Source organism: Epinephelus moara, chromosome 14, assembly GCF_006386435.1.
Source record: "Epinephelus moara isolate mb chromosome 14, YSFRI_EMoa_1.0, whole genome shotgun sequence".
Taxonomy (NCBI): Eukaryota; Metazoa; Chordata; class Actinopteri; order Perciformes; family Serranidae; genus Epinephelus; species Epinephelus moara.
This window is the reverse complement of record NC_065519.1, coordinates 14,928,777-14,945,350: the sequence shown is the minus strand read 5'-3', so window position 1 is coordinate 14,945,350 and position 16,574 is coordinate 14,928,777. Positions and strand designations below refer to the sequence as shown.

At 41.4% G+C, this 16,574-nt stretch overlaps 1 protein-coding gene across 2 annotated transcripts in view; it reads right to left on the bottom strand.

Annotated features, from left to right (window-relative positions):
• Positions 1-12,868: 12,868 nt before the first annotated feature.
• Positions 12,869-16,574, bottom strand: part of fermt2 (FERM domain containing kindlin 2) — a 62,052-nt gene continuing 58,346 nt past the window's right edge. For both annotated transcript variants that reach the window (XM_050061652.1, XM_050061653.1), the window contains one exon: positions 12,869-16,356. In XM_050061652.1, the coding sequence (XP_049917609.1) occupies positions 16,183-16,356 (174 nt within the window). In that variant the 3' untranslated portion in view covers positions 12,869-16,182. The remainder of the gene's footprint in view (positions 16,357-16,574) is intronic.

The window sequence follows — 16,574 nt, the reverse complement described above, 5'->3', positions numbered from 1 at the left end:
AGCCTATGGCATTTCACATGGTGCAAATTAGCATACCGACGAATGGAGATTTCCTCTACTCATATGAAGCCAGGATAAATCACACACAAGATTTAAAATGCTATTTTTGTGGAGTCTTTATTGTCTTCACAATTTATTGTTTCTTATCTGTGAAATTTAAGTAAATAAAAACTTTGTTTACACGGGAAACGGTTTCAGCTTACAAAAATAGACAGGAGGTCTGCGTCGCCGCAATGTAGTTACATTTCTGGGAAGGTGCACGTCGGACTACGACATAGGTTACGACATACGTAGGGTCCGGTGTCGATTCAATGCCGAAGTATAAATCCCCCTTGAGGCAGAGGACACATTGTGATTTCAGGCTCTAGCTAACGTTAGCTAGGCCTACATAGGCTTAACGTGACCATGAGGCAGCAGTCATGAGCTTTTAGCTCCGGTTAGCAGACGGTTAAACTATCAGCAACATTTTTTCTCTGTCTCTAAAATACTTTGCTGATATTGACACGTGTTTGCTTTAATTTATTGTCAGACTCTCTTTCAGACTCTCTTTTTGATAGGTCTGCCTTCATTTTTTGGGTTACTTTGTAGTCTTGGGAGTTGTTGCCAAGGCTGGAGTCACAACTCCATCTCTGCAGGATTCTCCGCAATTGAATCAGGCTTTCACTGAGGGGATGTGCATGAGCATCTGCATTTGTAGAACAGCAGATAGAAAAGCCCTCTCTCTGACAGACAGGTAAGCTTTCCAGTCATTTCACTCAGCCTAAAAATAATTGCTGGACGGCTTTTTTACAGGCCTGTGACAGCCACAGATACCAGATTGTTTGTTTGTTTCAGGGCATTTAATATACTGATTGTTAACGTGATGAAAGGAGAATTTCAACAAAAATAACAAAAAACGCTTCTAAATTAAATTGCTTACCCTAGCTTTAATTGATGACTCCTTGAAAACAATCAGTACTTTATCCATTGAAAGCGCTCCCACAGGAGGCAGGAGCTTCTGTCACAGCTCTACCTGGCATTCCTCCTCCCTTGGCTCCATCCCCTTCCCCCTGTCCTCTCCCTCTGCACTCCCTCTCTCCCCCCTCCCAAAAAAATCCTGGAAAACATAAACATCCTTCCAGCCTGTGATGTCACACAAGGAGCTGAACAGGCTGGCTGGATTAGGGAGAACGAGGAGCCTCAGTCCCCGTGGTGCACAGGGTAAACATGGAGATCTGACGATAGAGGAATGGAACGGTGCGAGGGACCCTTTGCTCCGACCACCGGCTGCCTCTCATCTCCCCACAAAGCCAGATGGCTGCTACACACAATCCCCAATACTCTCTCTATTAGTCTCTATATTTTTTCTTTCTCTGTCTCGCTGCAGCACTAATCAAACACTGAATTCATGTGGTTTGTTGTTTACTCTTCACAGCGTGAGGCATGAAACACACACATCAGATGCTGGTTACAGAGCTGCATGAGAGCTCACTAGAGAGAAAAACATGTCTCATTGTGGTCGAGCCGACATCCATACGTTACTTCAAAAAGCATACGCGTGTTTTCACAGTGGGGGAGCTGTTGCAAGCTTTCATTTGAGATTCTATGTATGTTTCAGTCGCAGAATATCAGAGCGTACATGTTTGACTTTCTTTCATCAGAGTTGTTTGGTGGTTCTCGGAAACTTTGGTGGACTGGCCAAATTTAGGGAGTTGGACTGTGTGTTTATTTGAGGATGGGGTGTCTGAGACGTCTTGTTTAGGTTTAACTCGTCAACATGGGAAGATTCTGAGACAGTGGGCCCCTGAGCAGGGATATACAAAGGGCCCCAACATCTCTCAGAGAGCAAGACGTACAGACTGTGTGGTGATTTCACGTCTCTTTTTGAGTGTAATGCATCCTTTTGTGGTCATTTTGTGTTTCCTTGAGGTTGTTTTGCATCTTTTAAGGTTATTTTGTGTCCTCTTTACTTTTTTGGTGTCTCCATCTGGTTGTTTTGTGTCACTTTGTAGTCATTTTGTGTCTCCTTATAGTTGTATTGTGCCTCCTTGTGGTTGTTTTATCGGTTTTTGTAGTTATTTTTAGTGTCCTTTAGTTGTTTTGTGTCTCTTTGTAGTCATGTTGTGTCCTTGTAGTTGTTTTGTATCTCTTCTTATTCATTTTCTGTCTCCTTGTAGTTGTTTTGTGTCTCTTTGTAGTTGTTTTGTGTGTCCTTGTAGTTGTTTTGTGTGTCGATGTAGTTGTTTAGTGTCTCTTTGTGGTTGTTTTGTGTCTCTTTGTTGTCCTTTTTGTGTGTCGTAGTTGTTTTGTGTCTCTTTGTAGTCATTTTGTGTCTCTTTGAAGTCATTTTGTGTGTCCTTATAGTTGTTTTGTGTCTCTTCTTATTCATTTTCTGTATCCTTGTAGTTGTTTTGTGTCTCTTTGTTGTCCTTTTTGTGTCATTGTAGTTGTTTTGTGTCTCTTTGTTGTCCTTTTTGTGTGTCGTTGTAGTTGTTTTGTGTCTTTGTTGTCCTTTTTGTGTCGTTGTAGTTGTTTTGTGTCTCTTTGTTGTCCTTTTTGTGTGTCGATGTAGTTGTTTTGTGTCTCTTTGTGGCTGTTTTGTGTCTCTTCTTATTCATTTTCTGTCTCCTTGTAATTGTTTTGTGTTTGTGGTTGTTTTGTGTGTCGTTGTAGTTGTTTTGTGTCTCTTTGTGGTTGTTTTGTGTGTCGATGTAGTTGTTTTGTGTCTCTTTGTGGTTGTTTTATGTGTCGATGTAGTTGTTTTGTGTCTCTTCTCAGTCATTCTGTCTCCTTATCATGATTTTGTGTCTTTTGTTGTCATTGTGTGTCTCTTTGTGGTTGTTTTGCCTATTTTTTTTAGAATATTTGCTGTCTCTTTGCAGTTCCTTTGCATCCCTTTGTGGTATTTTTGTTTCTCTTTGTGGTCTTGTAGGCCCATTCAGTAATGCATTCATTCTTGTTGAGTGAGGAATAAGCACATGTGTGCATGTGCGTGTGTGTGCACATTTCACATTACAGAACCAGGTCAAGTGTAACAATCCACTTTGATAATCTTTAAGTAGTGTGAAATAAGAAAATATTTAGACCTCGGATCTGGTATTGATTTTACCTGCTAGTGCCTGATGGAGTATCTCGCACATCTGGCCTCTAACCAATCACATTAGATACACAAGAAAGCAATTTGTGTCATGATGTCATGTTTGTCAGACTTTTTTTTGTTTTTGAATTACTGTTTTGTCTTTCCACTTTCCCAGAGAACTCTGTGTCGAGCAGAACCACTTTTCTTGCTATTTCTTTCTTTCTCAGGCATATCTCTTTTTACAATGAGTCACTCCAGGACAATGGCTGTCAAAAGGCTTCATCTGATCTGTCAGATTATAGGAATTATTCCTCTGACCTTTCAGGCACTTATGAAACAGAAAGACCTGTCATTTCTTTAAAATGATCCTAACAGCTATTCATACAACGGCTCACACTGACATCACTTTTGACAACGCTTTTACTTTTCTAAGCGTGAATTTTGGAACCAGTCATTGGAATATTCCTTTGCCAAAGACAGCCACTTTAATTAGATTTCATCATCTGAATGCCCGGCCAGCCACAAGTAATGACTTTCATGCTCAGATCAATCATAGCTGCTTTGTCGCTTTATGAAACATAGCAAAGAAATTTACTTTATATTCTGCATCACTAATATAAAGCTGGTTGTTCGATCAATGACACATTTAGTTTTAATATTAAAAGAATCAATATGTAATTAGATTCAGACTGTAGGTTTGTGGGGGAAAGACGGAGGTCTCACTAATCTTGCAATAATTTACCTTTAACAGCCTCCACTTTTTTAAACCAGAACACATGCCAGAGGTACAATTATCTTCATTTTGCGTTTCAAATTGGCATTAAAATATGAAATCAGTGCCGATGCGTTAACATCACATCAAAATTCCTGATTGTAATTGCTAATTTTCTACATCTGGGGAGTACAAAGGAAACACAATGTGGAATGCAAAACAATGTGACTCACTGTAGCTGTGAGATGTCTTCCTGTCAGTCTTCTCTGTTTTACCCCTCGCCTGCTATCATCGTGCCAACACTGGAGAAACATTTAATCTCGCTGTGCCCACAGGCAGCAGCTTAACTCAGGAGCGAAAACAGGATTTTCAGAAGGAGGACGCATCCTGAATCAAAGTTAATACTCTGGGGTGTGCTGAAGTCAGATTTTGGAGCAAAAGACTCTGTAATGGAGCCACGCGCCATTAAACACCACAAACTACATCCATCTCCATCATGGCAGTCAGACAGTTGAATGATAGCTGTGTGGAGTGTGTGCATTGTGTGTGGTCTTCTTCAATAAGCCAAGTCACATCTGTTATTATCAACAATCCAGGCACCTGAAAGCCTCACTGGAGTCTCTCAATCATATTATATAGAAGAAGTCCTTCAGTATGACCCCGTATGTCTCATATATCCTGAGACCCTGTGTCCTCAAATGAAGACATCACATTTTGAGTTTTCTTGACCTTATACTTCATTCTACTAAACTTAGACCTGTTGTCCTTGTTCATGGACACTTTTTTGTGCCATCTAGTGGTAGTAAGAGCACAGTACACTAATCCATGTAAAAACAAGATGGCAGCCATCTCTGCCAAGTCAGTCTGCAGCCGATCCTGACGCAAAAGTCAACAAGGTCCAAAACCTGATCACATTTTATGGTTGAAACTTGTTTATTTATGATTAATACTGTTTGTAGTTTGATATGGCAACAAATTTGACCAATTTTAGCAACAGTAATAAGATAAAACGCTGTTATTTGGAAAGTACTCATCTGAAGACATTAGGACTTCATTATTGTCTCATTTGAGGACATTGGGGCTTAATTATTGTTGACAATGTTTAGTTTGTTATATTTATCAGGTCCTACTGATCCCAAATAGCTAGTAGAAATTTAAAATCCAAACCAAACAAAAGTTCTCAGGAGGGTATACAAGGGTGTAGATTTTGGGGTGAACGCAGGGGGCACATACCCCTTAATATTTTGTGCCTTTGTCCGGAGCAACACATTCTCACTCCGACCTCGACACATATTGACGTGCTTGGTCATGGACTTTCCATGTCCACATACGACGTGCAAGGTACCCTGGCTGCGTTGGTTGTTAAAGTTCTCGGACACCGTGTCAACTTCTGCCTGTTAAATTCATTGTCTTCTTTTAAAATACACTTCTGTTTTCACAGGAAATTTACTGTTTACATACAGTCTCTTTCAAAATAAACGCACTACGTCGGTACAACACCGCAAATTGACGTTTTTTGTCCTTCAACAACAAAAACACGTGGTTAGGTTTAGGAAAAAAGAACAAGGTTTGGCTTTATAATCTTACGGGACACGACACCTCTCTCTTGGGTGAAAGTCAGTGTTTGTTGGACCCATCCATCACCCCTCCCAACCGCCCACACAGACTTTTGCCAATTTAACTTTTGTCCTTGTCCCGCTGTGTCTTTCCCCCTGACGCCGCTGGGCGCTGTTTAACTATAACAGCAACCGGCTGCACATCATGCCAACATTAAAGGATGCCTTTTTTCGTTGGTTTCTGACGCCGGAAGTCACTGCCCAAGCACCAGATTTCGACTTCTTGGGAGTGAGACCAGGCTCTCGAGAGAACTTTTATTTTGACAAATTTAAAGACATCATAATTGGTGCACAAAATTTACTCTAATGCAGAAACTGTTTGATGCCCCCCAAACCCCCCTTTTCGTATGTTTCCTCCCAATGTTGAAACAAAACCTACGCCCTTGCTTGCATATCAGTTAACACATTTGATAATGGTTGTACGATCAAAGTTTGGTTTAAGGTTTCATTTAGTTTGTCAGAACCCCAAGTTTCTGTCTGTCTGAGTCATCTCTCCTCTGTCCTCTGTCCCTCCCTGATTCTAACCCACTCAGTTAAAAGCTGCTAATTTAGCCGATCAATGAGCAAAGCCCTCTGGGTAACACAAATAGCCAAAGATCCAATTTCATTTTGCAAGTTCAATTTGGTCTTTATTGTCGGCAGGACAAGTGGTGTCACTCTGAGACGCTGTCATGGCCGTAATGCCACAGGGACATAATGTGGAGATACATGGACACAGGGGGCAATGACTGACTTATATCGTACTATGCCTTGATATCTGAGAACAATTGAGGGCAAACAGGTAATAAAAAGGAGGATAAAATAGAGGGAGATGGCATGAATGAGGTCCAAGGAGGTGATGGTGTACAGCCCCTTTTAATACTATCGATCCAGGGGGATTGATTTGAAAAGATCTCAATATGTTACACTGAGGCCTTGTTCATACTAAATAAATGCCTTTATTGAAGAGCAATCTTTCCCTAGTGTCCCATTTACACCTTTCTATTCAACTTATTTTGTAAAAGTTTGCCCCTTTTGTTTTTTCAAAAGCAAGATTCCTATTGATTCTTGCAGCGTTATGATTTTGGCAAAATATCTCCCAGGATACCTCTGTTTCTACCTTGTCAGACAAGTCAGCAGGCAAGCTCCCATCATGCCCCAGGCAAAGACAGGTTCTTCCACTACCATGGAAAGGAGAGAGAGAGAGAGAAAAAAAAGCAATCTGACACTTGTCTGTTTGTCCCAAACGTATTCCCTAACAACGACAGCCCTTTAAATTGCATTAACTCATCTGAAAAACAAGATTTAGCTCAAACAAAACAGGTCTTACTGAGCGAAGCCATGCAAATTAACCAATTTTGTGCAACAGTGCTTAAAGCCAAAAGGTCCCCGGGGGAGAAGTGGATTGCTTTAGAAAGGACTCCAACAGCAAATAGCCTGAGAGAAGATTCAACTTGAAATGTTACGTGAGCCGGAATACACAACATCTGTAGCTTTAGCTCTAATTTGTTACACACAATTCGTGTATACTTGTGTACTGTATGTATGCATGACCATAAAATTCTTGCGTGCTGCAGAAAGTGATGATGCAAGCGCCTTGGCTCACAACAGGCTCATCTCATCTCTATAAACACCATGTGACATGACCTCATCAGCTGAGAGGACACCCTCCGGATCAGCTCTGAGACTTTAATGACATGCTTATAATTTCTGCAACTGCACGCGTGATGTCTCGGACTTCAAGGCAAGACTAACAAGGTGGATGACCTAAGGCTTCCAGTAATCATCCAACAGCTGAGATGTAGTGCTGTCAGATGTTGTTTATGGATAACAAGGTTTTTATGGTTCTATCAAGACAAGGAGAGAGGATGGATAATGTCTTTTGCAGCAATAAATGAGAAGACTTCTCGCGTGCGAGTCAGTGACAAAGACCTCAGCACAATGACCGAACTTCTTTCCCTAAAATAGAATCCCCCCCAAGGTATCTGAAAGGCCTGTTACATCTGTTAACAGCTGGAATACACCAATACTAATCTGACAAACTGCTTAATTAATGGCAAAAAATGAATTTTCCAAGCTTATAGATTTGATGTTTTAGCCTTTGAACAATGAAAAGCCTTGACCTGAACATGTGTTTTCTGGAGCCTTTAAACTTGGTTTAGCAGCTCCAGAGTGTAATTGATGACATCAAGATAAGAGTCTTGGCACCTTTCAGTGTTTAGCCCAGACCGGGGCTTTTCCATGGAAACCTATCTAGACTAAACTGTCCAAGGTAATGGGAATAACATATGTGAGTTCTTTTAGGGTGGACTTTTTTTTTACTTTAATATGTGAACCCAAGAGGTCAAGCATATAAACCCATAAAGCCCATAAACTGTGTTTAGTGATGTTGCATGGCAAATTGAATGTATAATAAATGGAAAGGGACTGGAAAAAGTAATGAATCCTACATTGTTTACTCGCTGTTTGCCTTATAAGGAGAAGGATTTTTCTTCATCCTGAGTATTACATTAATTTTTCCAGCAGAGAGGAAAAAATAGTGTTGCTGTGCTCTGCAGGCTTCCAAAATGGTTTGGCTTGCAATAATCACATAAGGGAATTAATGCAGCACACACACTGGAAACACATCAGACTACTTAGTGATTAAAGTTTATGCCATTTGTTGTTGATTTACAAAGCAAAATATCCAAGGCCCTCAATTATGCTGAAAAAACATTTGCTTTGCCAAGTTATGGCATTGATTAAAAAGTATGAAGCTAAAGTTTGTTATTTTATATCCAAAGCAAATTAAAGAGAAATTGCAGAGCAAAACTTAAAGGACCTGTACATTACATTCAGTGCATTAATATAAGACATTAAAAGTATACTGTAACTACCTACTATAGGATAGAATGGAGCGTGAGATGGATCAGCGCCATCTGCAGTGACGTAGCTGGAAGGCAAAGCTTTTGATTTCACTGGTCCATCTACGTCCCAGCCCTCACCTATGGTCATGAGCTCTGGGTAGTGAGTGACTGAAAGAATGAGGTCGCAGATACAAGCAGCTGAAATGAGTTTCCTCATAAGGGCGGCTGGGCTCAGCCTTAGAGATAGGGTAAGGAGCTCGGACATCTGGAGGGAGCTCGGAGTAGAGCTGCTGCTCCTTCATGTCGAAAGGGGTCAGTTAAAGTGGTTTGGGTCTCTGATCAGGATGCCTCCTGGGCACTTCCTGTTAGAGGTATTCCAGGCAAGTCCAATTAGTAGGAGGCACTGGGGCAGACCCAAGACATGCTGGAGGGACTACATATCTTGTTTGGCCTGAGAACGCCTAAGGGTCCCCCAGGAGGAGCTGGAAAATGTTACTAGGGAGAAGGATGTCTGGAATACTTTGCTCAGCCTGCGGCCCCCACGACCCAGCTTCAGGTAAGTTGTTAAAAATGGATGGATGGATGAAACTATTTGCTATGTAAAGATATGGGCATGGCGGCTGTGGCTCATGAGGTAGGGCAGTCATCTACCATTCGGAGGGTCGGTGGTTTGATCCCTGGCCCCTGCATGCAAAATGTCGCAGTGTCCTTGCACAAGACACTAAACCCTGAACTGCTGCCGGTGTGTGACTGTGTGTGAATATTTAACTGATGAGCAGGTGGCACCTTGTACGGTTATCTCAGCCAGTCTGAGTGTATGGGTAAAGAGTGCCTGTAAATGGCTTCAAGTGACTGCTATGGCTAATAAAGCGCTGTATACATGCAGTCCATGTATGATTGTACCATATAATGGAGTGATGGTGTCCTGATCAGAGAATGCAGCTGCACTGTGTTGCATTCCGAGCTTGTCAGTTCTTTGATGTGGTAAATGGTTTGGTGGTGCGTGCATATTAGTACATGTTAGTGCAGATGAGTCCCTGTGTGTGTATCCTACTGGCTATTGACGCTACCCTGCATTGCGCTAATACAGCGGTTACTGCTGATAACACTGTCCCGACCCCTGGGGACGTTGAAGAAGAAAAATCACCCACCCCTCGGAAGAATGACTTTAAAAAGTTTGGTGCCAATCTATTGAGTACATGAGATATTATACAGGACTGAAAATGTCAACTTGCAATAGAGAAAAAGAGTCATTAGGATTTATCATCTGGGGGCCATGAATGTGTGCCAAAAAAATTGTTGCCAATGCATTAAACACATGATGTGATATATGTTACTGAATTACTGCAAACTCAGGTCTGCTGATGGCTAGATGAAAAGTCAGGGGACCATCAAAGTCAGTAAGATTCATCCTCTGGGGACAATGAACATCTGTACAAAATATCATGGCAATCCATAGATTAGCTGTCAAGACATGTCCATAAAAAAACAAAAAAAACAACAACAAAAAAGGCAATCTGCTGGTGGCACTGGATGAAAAGTCTTCATCCACTGGGGACCATGAATGGCCATGCATGGTTCAGAACTAGCAAGATCTCCTGACTTTCTATCACCTTGGCAGCACGTCTTTTAACCTCCCACCATAAAATGTACTCTAACAATGACCCTTTGACCCTTGTTGCCAGCAGTTAGAGAAAGAGAATAAAGAACAATTGATCTAGACAAGGTCACCACACTGGTGTGAGGAGAAGAGAGAGTTTTATTGTTTAGTGGAAATTCCAGGGCTTACCTAAAACCAGCCTATCAGAACATCTGCTGTCTCCACTGCAGGTGATAGGGGTGAATGTCAGGAACACTTTCCTAAAGAGAGATCCCCATGACACTAACAATGACTTTAACCAGCTGTGAACTTCAGGAATGAGGAAAGCAGAGCAGCACTTCCTTGAAACTGTACTATGCACTTGGTTCAACCAGGAAGCTGCAGGTTTGCAACCGGTGCTGCTTTGCTCCCTGTATTGTGTTACTCCTTTTATGTTTTTACTTCCTGCATTTAATTGTTTGAAAGCAGTGCAATCTATAAATGTCATCCCCAAGTCTCTTCGTCATCCACCCCGTCCTCCCCAAGGGTTCGGAGGAATTCCACGTCACAAGGTGGAGTCAATCATTGAGACGTCTTTACTTCCCATACACGCCGTGAACACAATGGGCCAGATCCCCCTTGGGTACGGGCTATAAAGGGAACATCAGAAGCCGCAGTAGAATAGTTACAAAAAGGTAAGCCTTCACGTCCACGCAAATGAGTCTTGCGTCTCTGTGTGCTTCAAAAGTTTTCTTGGAAGTTAGTGCTGTCAAACATGACAGTTTAAGTGTCGGATTGGGAGCCACAAGAACAGGATGTTCTTTCAGAAATTCACTGTTCCCACTGCACACCTCATCTGATGTCACAAGTGACTGGAGGGTGGATCCATACTCAAGGGCTGCTGAAATGCAGTGTCAGCTATTAATGATTCAGTTCTTTGGGGTTGATTGTGAAAGTCGACTACATAATTAAATTATTAGATGAAATATGCACAGTAGCAGGGCAGATGTACATTTTCAGATTCAAGGAATGTGCCATTTAGGCAGACGAATCTGTAGGTTTTTATCACAGCATTTAGAGAAGATGTTAACCTATTGTAGTTTTTGATTGGAACCTAATTCCTCATACAAGTGAGCCTCGAATTCACTGCCATGGCTTTACTAACACTTCATGAAAAAGGAAGATGAGCAGCATTTGATTTGTCATTAAGCGTTCTTTTGTTCACAATTAGCATCCTCCTTTCCAGGTTGTTTACCTGACCTCATCAAGCAATTGTCCAACCTTTAAACTGTCACCTGCGCTCACAGTCTGTGCTCACAGTCTGTGCTCACAATTATCATCATCTCTCTAAAACCTCCCTTATTTAACCCACGCTGCCATTGTACACCACACTACTGTGGACATCAGGTGGTGTGAGCAGCTCCGCAGTTACCACGGCCACTAACACCTCCATATCCCAGCTGCTCGGCAGGTGACAGACGGTCGTGTGCGGCATCCAAAGCGTGCAAATAGACAGACTGTCTGAGGGCGTTCTCTGATCTAATCTCCTCCTCAATCTGGCACTTGGTTTTCTGCTGGGATGCCAGGTAAACATGTCAGATTTGGGCAAAGAAACCTTTGGAGAAGTTTGGAGGGCACCAAGCGGAGGGCTGCGGAGGAGACATGGGGGAGTGCAGGTGGTTGTGCACTGCCCTCTAGTGTTGAAACATAGGCAGTGCAGATTTAGTATGTATGCAAGTTTTAAATTTTTAAAGAGTTAGTAATAATAGTAAAGCTCGTATTTTACGGAACAAAGAAATTGTATACACTGTCAAGATTAAACAATAAAAGCACTGACAAAACACAGAACATAGACCATATAAAACAGTGTGTAAAAAAAATAAAATAGGCAATAAAAGAGGGACAGAAACTCCCTGTAAAAGTAGGTTTTGAGGAGTGATTTAATAGAAGGTACTGAGTTTACTAACCCAAGTCCATCAGGTAGGGAGTTTGTATCAGATTCAGTGCAGTAAACTCAAGTATGGAGTTTTTCCGTTAGTAGATCTGATGACGCATCTCAGAAGCTCAGAAGAGCACTGATATATAGACTCTAGGGAGACATGAGGAAGAACTCTATCATGCTCTCCAGACTAAAGAGGCTTTCAAGTCCAAGACAGCAAGTCACATTTGACTTATCCTTCTAGATGCACCATGAGCTGGAAACTGAGGACCTTAAAGGACTAGGCTGGAAATATTCTATCTTGTTCTGTCACAAAATTCTGTGAGAAGACCAAATCCAAGCAATCCTTTGAACAACCTGTACCATATACTGTGAAAAAAAGTTGTTTTTACAGTTAAAAACTGACAGAATTCATCATAATAGATACGGAAGAACCTTTTCTACTATTACAGTAAAAGGATATTAATATTGCTGATTTCACAGTCAAGGTTAATTCAATTCTTTTTATCTATAAAGTCCAATATCACAAATCAGAGGGCTTTACAGCATTCAACATCCCTCTGTCCTTTGCCCTCACAGCGGATAAGGAAAAACTCTCCAAAAAAAAACCCTTTCACTGGAAAGAAACAATAGAAACCTCAGGAAGAGCAACCGAGGGATCCTACTTCCAAGGTACGACCATGGCAGCAGCCCAACCACGACCCACGATCTAGGGGTAGCCGCAATTGGAGGGAACCTGCAAGACATTCAAGCACAAAGGCTCCGAAGAAGAAGCAGAGTTAGTGACATGCAGTAAAACCAAGTTAGTGATAAGCAGTAATAGGACGTGAATGTTAGCAAATGAAGAAGAACCTTTCAGAATCTGAGAGAGAAGGGGCTCAGTGTATCATAGGAGGTCCCCTGGAAGACTAGACCTATATCAGCCATGACTAGGGGCTGGTCCAAGGCAACCCTGAGCCAGCCCTAACTATAAGCTTTATCATAAAGGAAAGTCTTAAGTCTAGTCTTAAATGTTGAGACGGTGTGTGCCTCCCGGACTGAAACAGGAAGATGGTTCCACAAAGGAAGAAGGTTACAGTTTGATTCTACATTCTACATATAAATACAAGATTGTAAATGGAAAACAGAAGACACTGTAATTAAATAAAAATTACTTTATTTTTTAAAATAAATGCATTTTTTACAGTCAGAAAACGAAGCAGCAGGACATGCACTGCTGCTCCTGACACTGGAGGCAAACAAAAACGTCAGAGAGAATAAAAACAGACTAGGCTTGGTTTTCTCTTACATCTGTTCACTTTTGCTGATTCGTCTCAAACTCCAGGGTCTAAACAATGTGAGTCTCCTTCATATGGACATTATTAAATGGCACACTTCAGCTGTGACAAAACCAGACAAGTAAGTGAAGTAATTTAAAAAGGCACTGAGCAAATCCAATTTGCAGCAAAAATTAAGTCATTGTCAGTCTACAGGATGAGCTAAAAACACAACTCAGAGCCACAAACTGACAGAAGAGGAAGCAGAAAATCAATAAAATGAAGCGGAGATGCAAAAAAAGAGCACATTGAAAAGGCATATGTAGTTGTATTTTTTAAAAAAAAAATTATAATATGTACTCGACAAATATCTTAATCAAACCTGGAGTTTGAGACTAGTGTTATCTTCATATATATATTCATATTTATCTTCATCTGAAAACTCAGTAAGGACACAACATAAGCAGGCACAATTCTGAATACTACATGTTGACACATGGCTTCCCCCCTCGTTTCTGAAAGGAAAAACTTCCAAACCCCAAAAAGCAGAAAAAAAAAAAAACTGTACAATTCTATAAAACGTTTGTGTTTTTACATTAGTTACAAAAAAATAATACTTCATTTACTGATCCTTCATACTGAGGACAGAAGAAAAAAAAACGTTGCATATTCATTCTTCAAACTCGGTGACCTTTTGCTGGTGTGTAAAGATAAAAATTATAATAATAATAATAATAATACTATATGGTGTGAGAGACAGAAGGGCGATTAAGTCAAAAGGTGGTACAAGGGAACAACGATCCCTCCTGTTACGTAGTGCACATGCACTTAGCGATGAGACGTCGGGGTTTCAAATCTTTGGATGCAGTTTCAAACATGCTGTTGAGATGTAGCAACGTGTAGCTGTGGTCAGAACAGCAGCCATAAACAGACATGTTTGGTAAAATGGTAATGCACTTTGGCACGTTATTTTTACATGCCAGGTCAGAGGATGAAAACACCTTCGCTGTCTAGAGTTGGGGAAAGATAATGGACATCTTGAAAAGTCATGTAGCTTCATGTTCGGTCTTCAAATAGTTTTTAAAAACAAGGGGATTAGATATTTTAAATACACATGAACACATGATCTACCTCCGTTCAAGGTCTTAACAGATGAAAGCTTTTTAACGGAACAGTGTTTAGGATTTAGGGGGTTTAGTGGCATCTAGTGGTGAGGACTGCAGATTGCAACCAGCTGGACCCTCTCCTGGTTAGAATTCCTTCGGTGTTTACTGTTCAGGACATTTTTACCGCATGGTGAATTATCCGCAGAGGTCTCTTCCTCTCCAAAACAAACATAGCTGGTGATTCAAACTTCTGATAACTCGAGATCCAGATGTTCAGGTGGATTTTACCAGGAGCTGAATTATCTGCAGTGGTCTCTTCCTCTCCAAAATAAACACACCAGCAAAAACACTGAATAAAGCAGTTTCATGTCATAAATCAGCATTTCTCCTACATGTCATAGATAGCCTGGTTACCCAGCACCTTCTAATGTGTGCTCACCTTATTGCTTATCTAGACGTTCGGGAGGTTTTTACCATGAGACGAATTATCCACAGAGTTCTCTTCCTCTCCAAAACAAACAGACCTGGTGATTAAACCAGTAAAAACACTGAATAAAGTGGTATCATGTTAGAAATCAGTGTTTCTCCTAGGCTGCCTGACATGTTGGACATAGGCGGCTAGCTTAGCACACTGGAATGTATGCTCACCTTTCTCTTCTGGTAATTCAATGTGTGTTCACCTTTTCTCTGATAACCTAATATCCAGATGTTCAGGAGGTTTTTACCAGGAGTTGAATTATCCACAGAGATTTCAACCTGTAAAAAGGCTGTAGCAAAGTGACCCACGTTTTAGAAATCGTTCAGAAATTGCTCTTGTCGCAGAGGGACTGCTAACTACGCAAATGGCCCTACCTTGAGCCAGAGTTCGGATCTCAGTACATGAGGACCCACTCCCTACATAGATATAAACAGCTCATTCTAAGGTAATGAAACCAAATGATTCTTATTTTCAGGTGATTACATACTTGTTATATTATATTCCACTGCTGCCAATAGACCCGCCTAAATGATACACATGGGACCTTTAATACCTGTTTTCGAGAAACATCAGATACACTCAACACTAGAACTAATGACTTTTCAAGATGAACATTTTTGCAGAAAGGACAGTTAAATCAAATGGAAAAGATTTTCAAACCCACAGCACGCTCATCCCAGTGCACTGAACTGTAGTGTGTTTCCAGACATGCTCGCTATTGAGCAGTCTATTAAATACAAAACAAAACTCACAATGTCACACCTGCCAGCTAATACAATGACAATTCATTAGAGAGACTCGACGCGGAGGAGACAATCGCTCCAGACGAGCTCTGAAACAAAGACGACAGACATCAAAAGCAAATTTAACATCAGCTTATTCATGAACAGGACTGTATAGTGTCGAAGTGCTTACATGTGACTTCAAAGAGATTAAACCCTTCATAGAGTGGATAGGATGGACATGTAGTGCTTTGGATTGGACTCTCTGATAAAGTCCGTCCTTTAGGATAAATAATTCGATATAACTGCACGTATCTGTGGCACTACGATTACAATACGTTTTAATGACAGTTTGATGTCAGCTCCTTCAGTCCAGTTCTAGAAGAGAGAAACAAAAGGCGGTGAAAGAACAAGTGAAGAGTGGACAAAAAAATATCTTTGGGATTAAATCTGGTGTTTGATTGGCTTTAAAGGGTTGTCATGGACGTAAGTTGATGGCCATCAGTCCAGGAGGAGAGGAGGCAGGCGGTCGTAGAGGAACAGAGGAACTTCCCGCTTCAGGTTTGTGTAGCTTCTGCTCAACCACAGGAGTTACGGTTCAAAAGTTCATCTGGACTGCGTTCACCAGAACATTAGTGTTGTAACAAAAGACCTTGTCAGCGTTAATGCAACAACAAAATAAACTACAACAATAAAATCGGTGTCAGCCATGGCAATTTTAGTGCTGCTCTGGACTCTTCAGCACAGCTCCAAACAATTAAACAGACTGAGATAAAGTAGAATAAAATAAACCCCATACACTGTGGTTCCACCCCCCCAAGACCCACCCACAGCCACTCCCCCTCCTGGCCCCTGACCTACAATCGTTGGCCCCTGGTGGTTCGGGGCAACTCAGACCCAGCCGCTGGTCAGCTTATAGAACATCTCCTCGTCTAGAGACTCGTTCTGGTCCTTGGCACGTGTGGACAGGAAGATGTAGCCGCCGATGAACTCGTGGACCACCTTACAGTCCACCTCGGCACAGATGAAAGACAGACTGGGCTCGTCTGCGAATTCAACCGTCACCTGAGCACAGAGAGAAGCACATCAGTCATGTCTTTTAGCTTTTAGCCTAAATTACCCATAATGCAGCTTGGTTGCCGACATTTCAATTGGAGATCTGGGTGTGTTATGCTAGTATGCTAGCCTCAAGCTTTGACTCCACATCCCCAGACATTTTTCTTTTTCAAACTTGTAGTCTTCAACTCCACCTGACATTTGTCATGACAAATTGTCAGATTTTT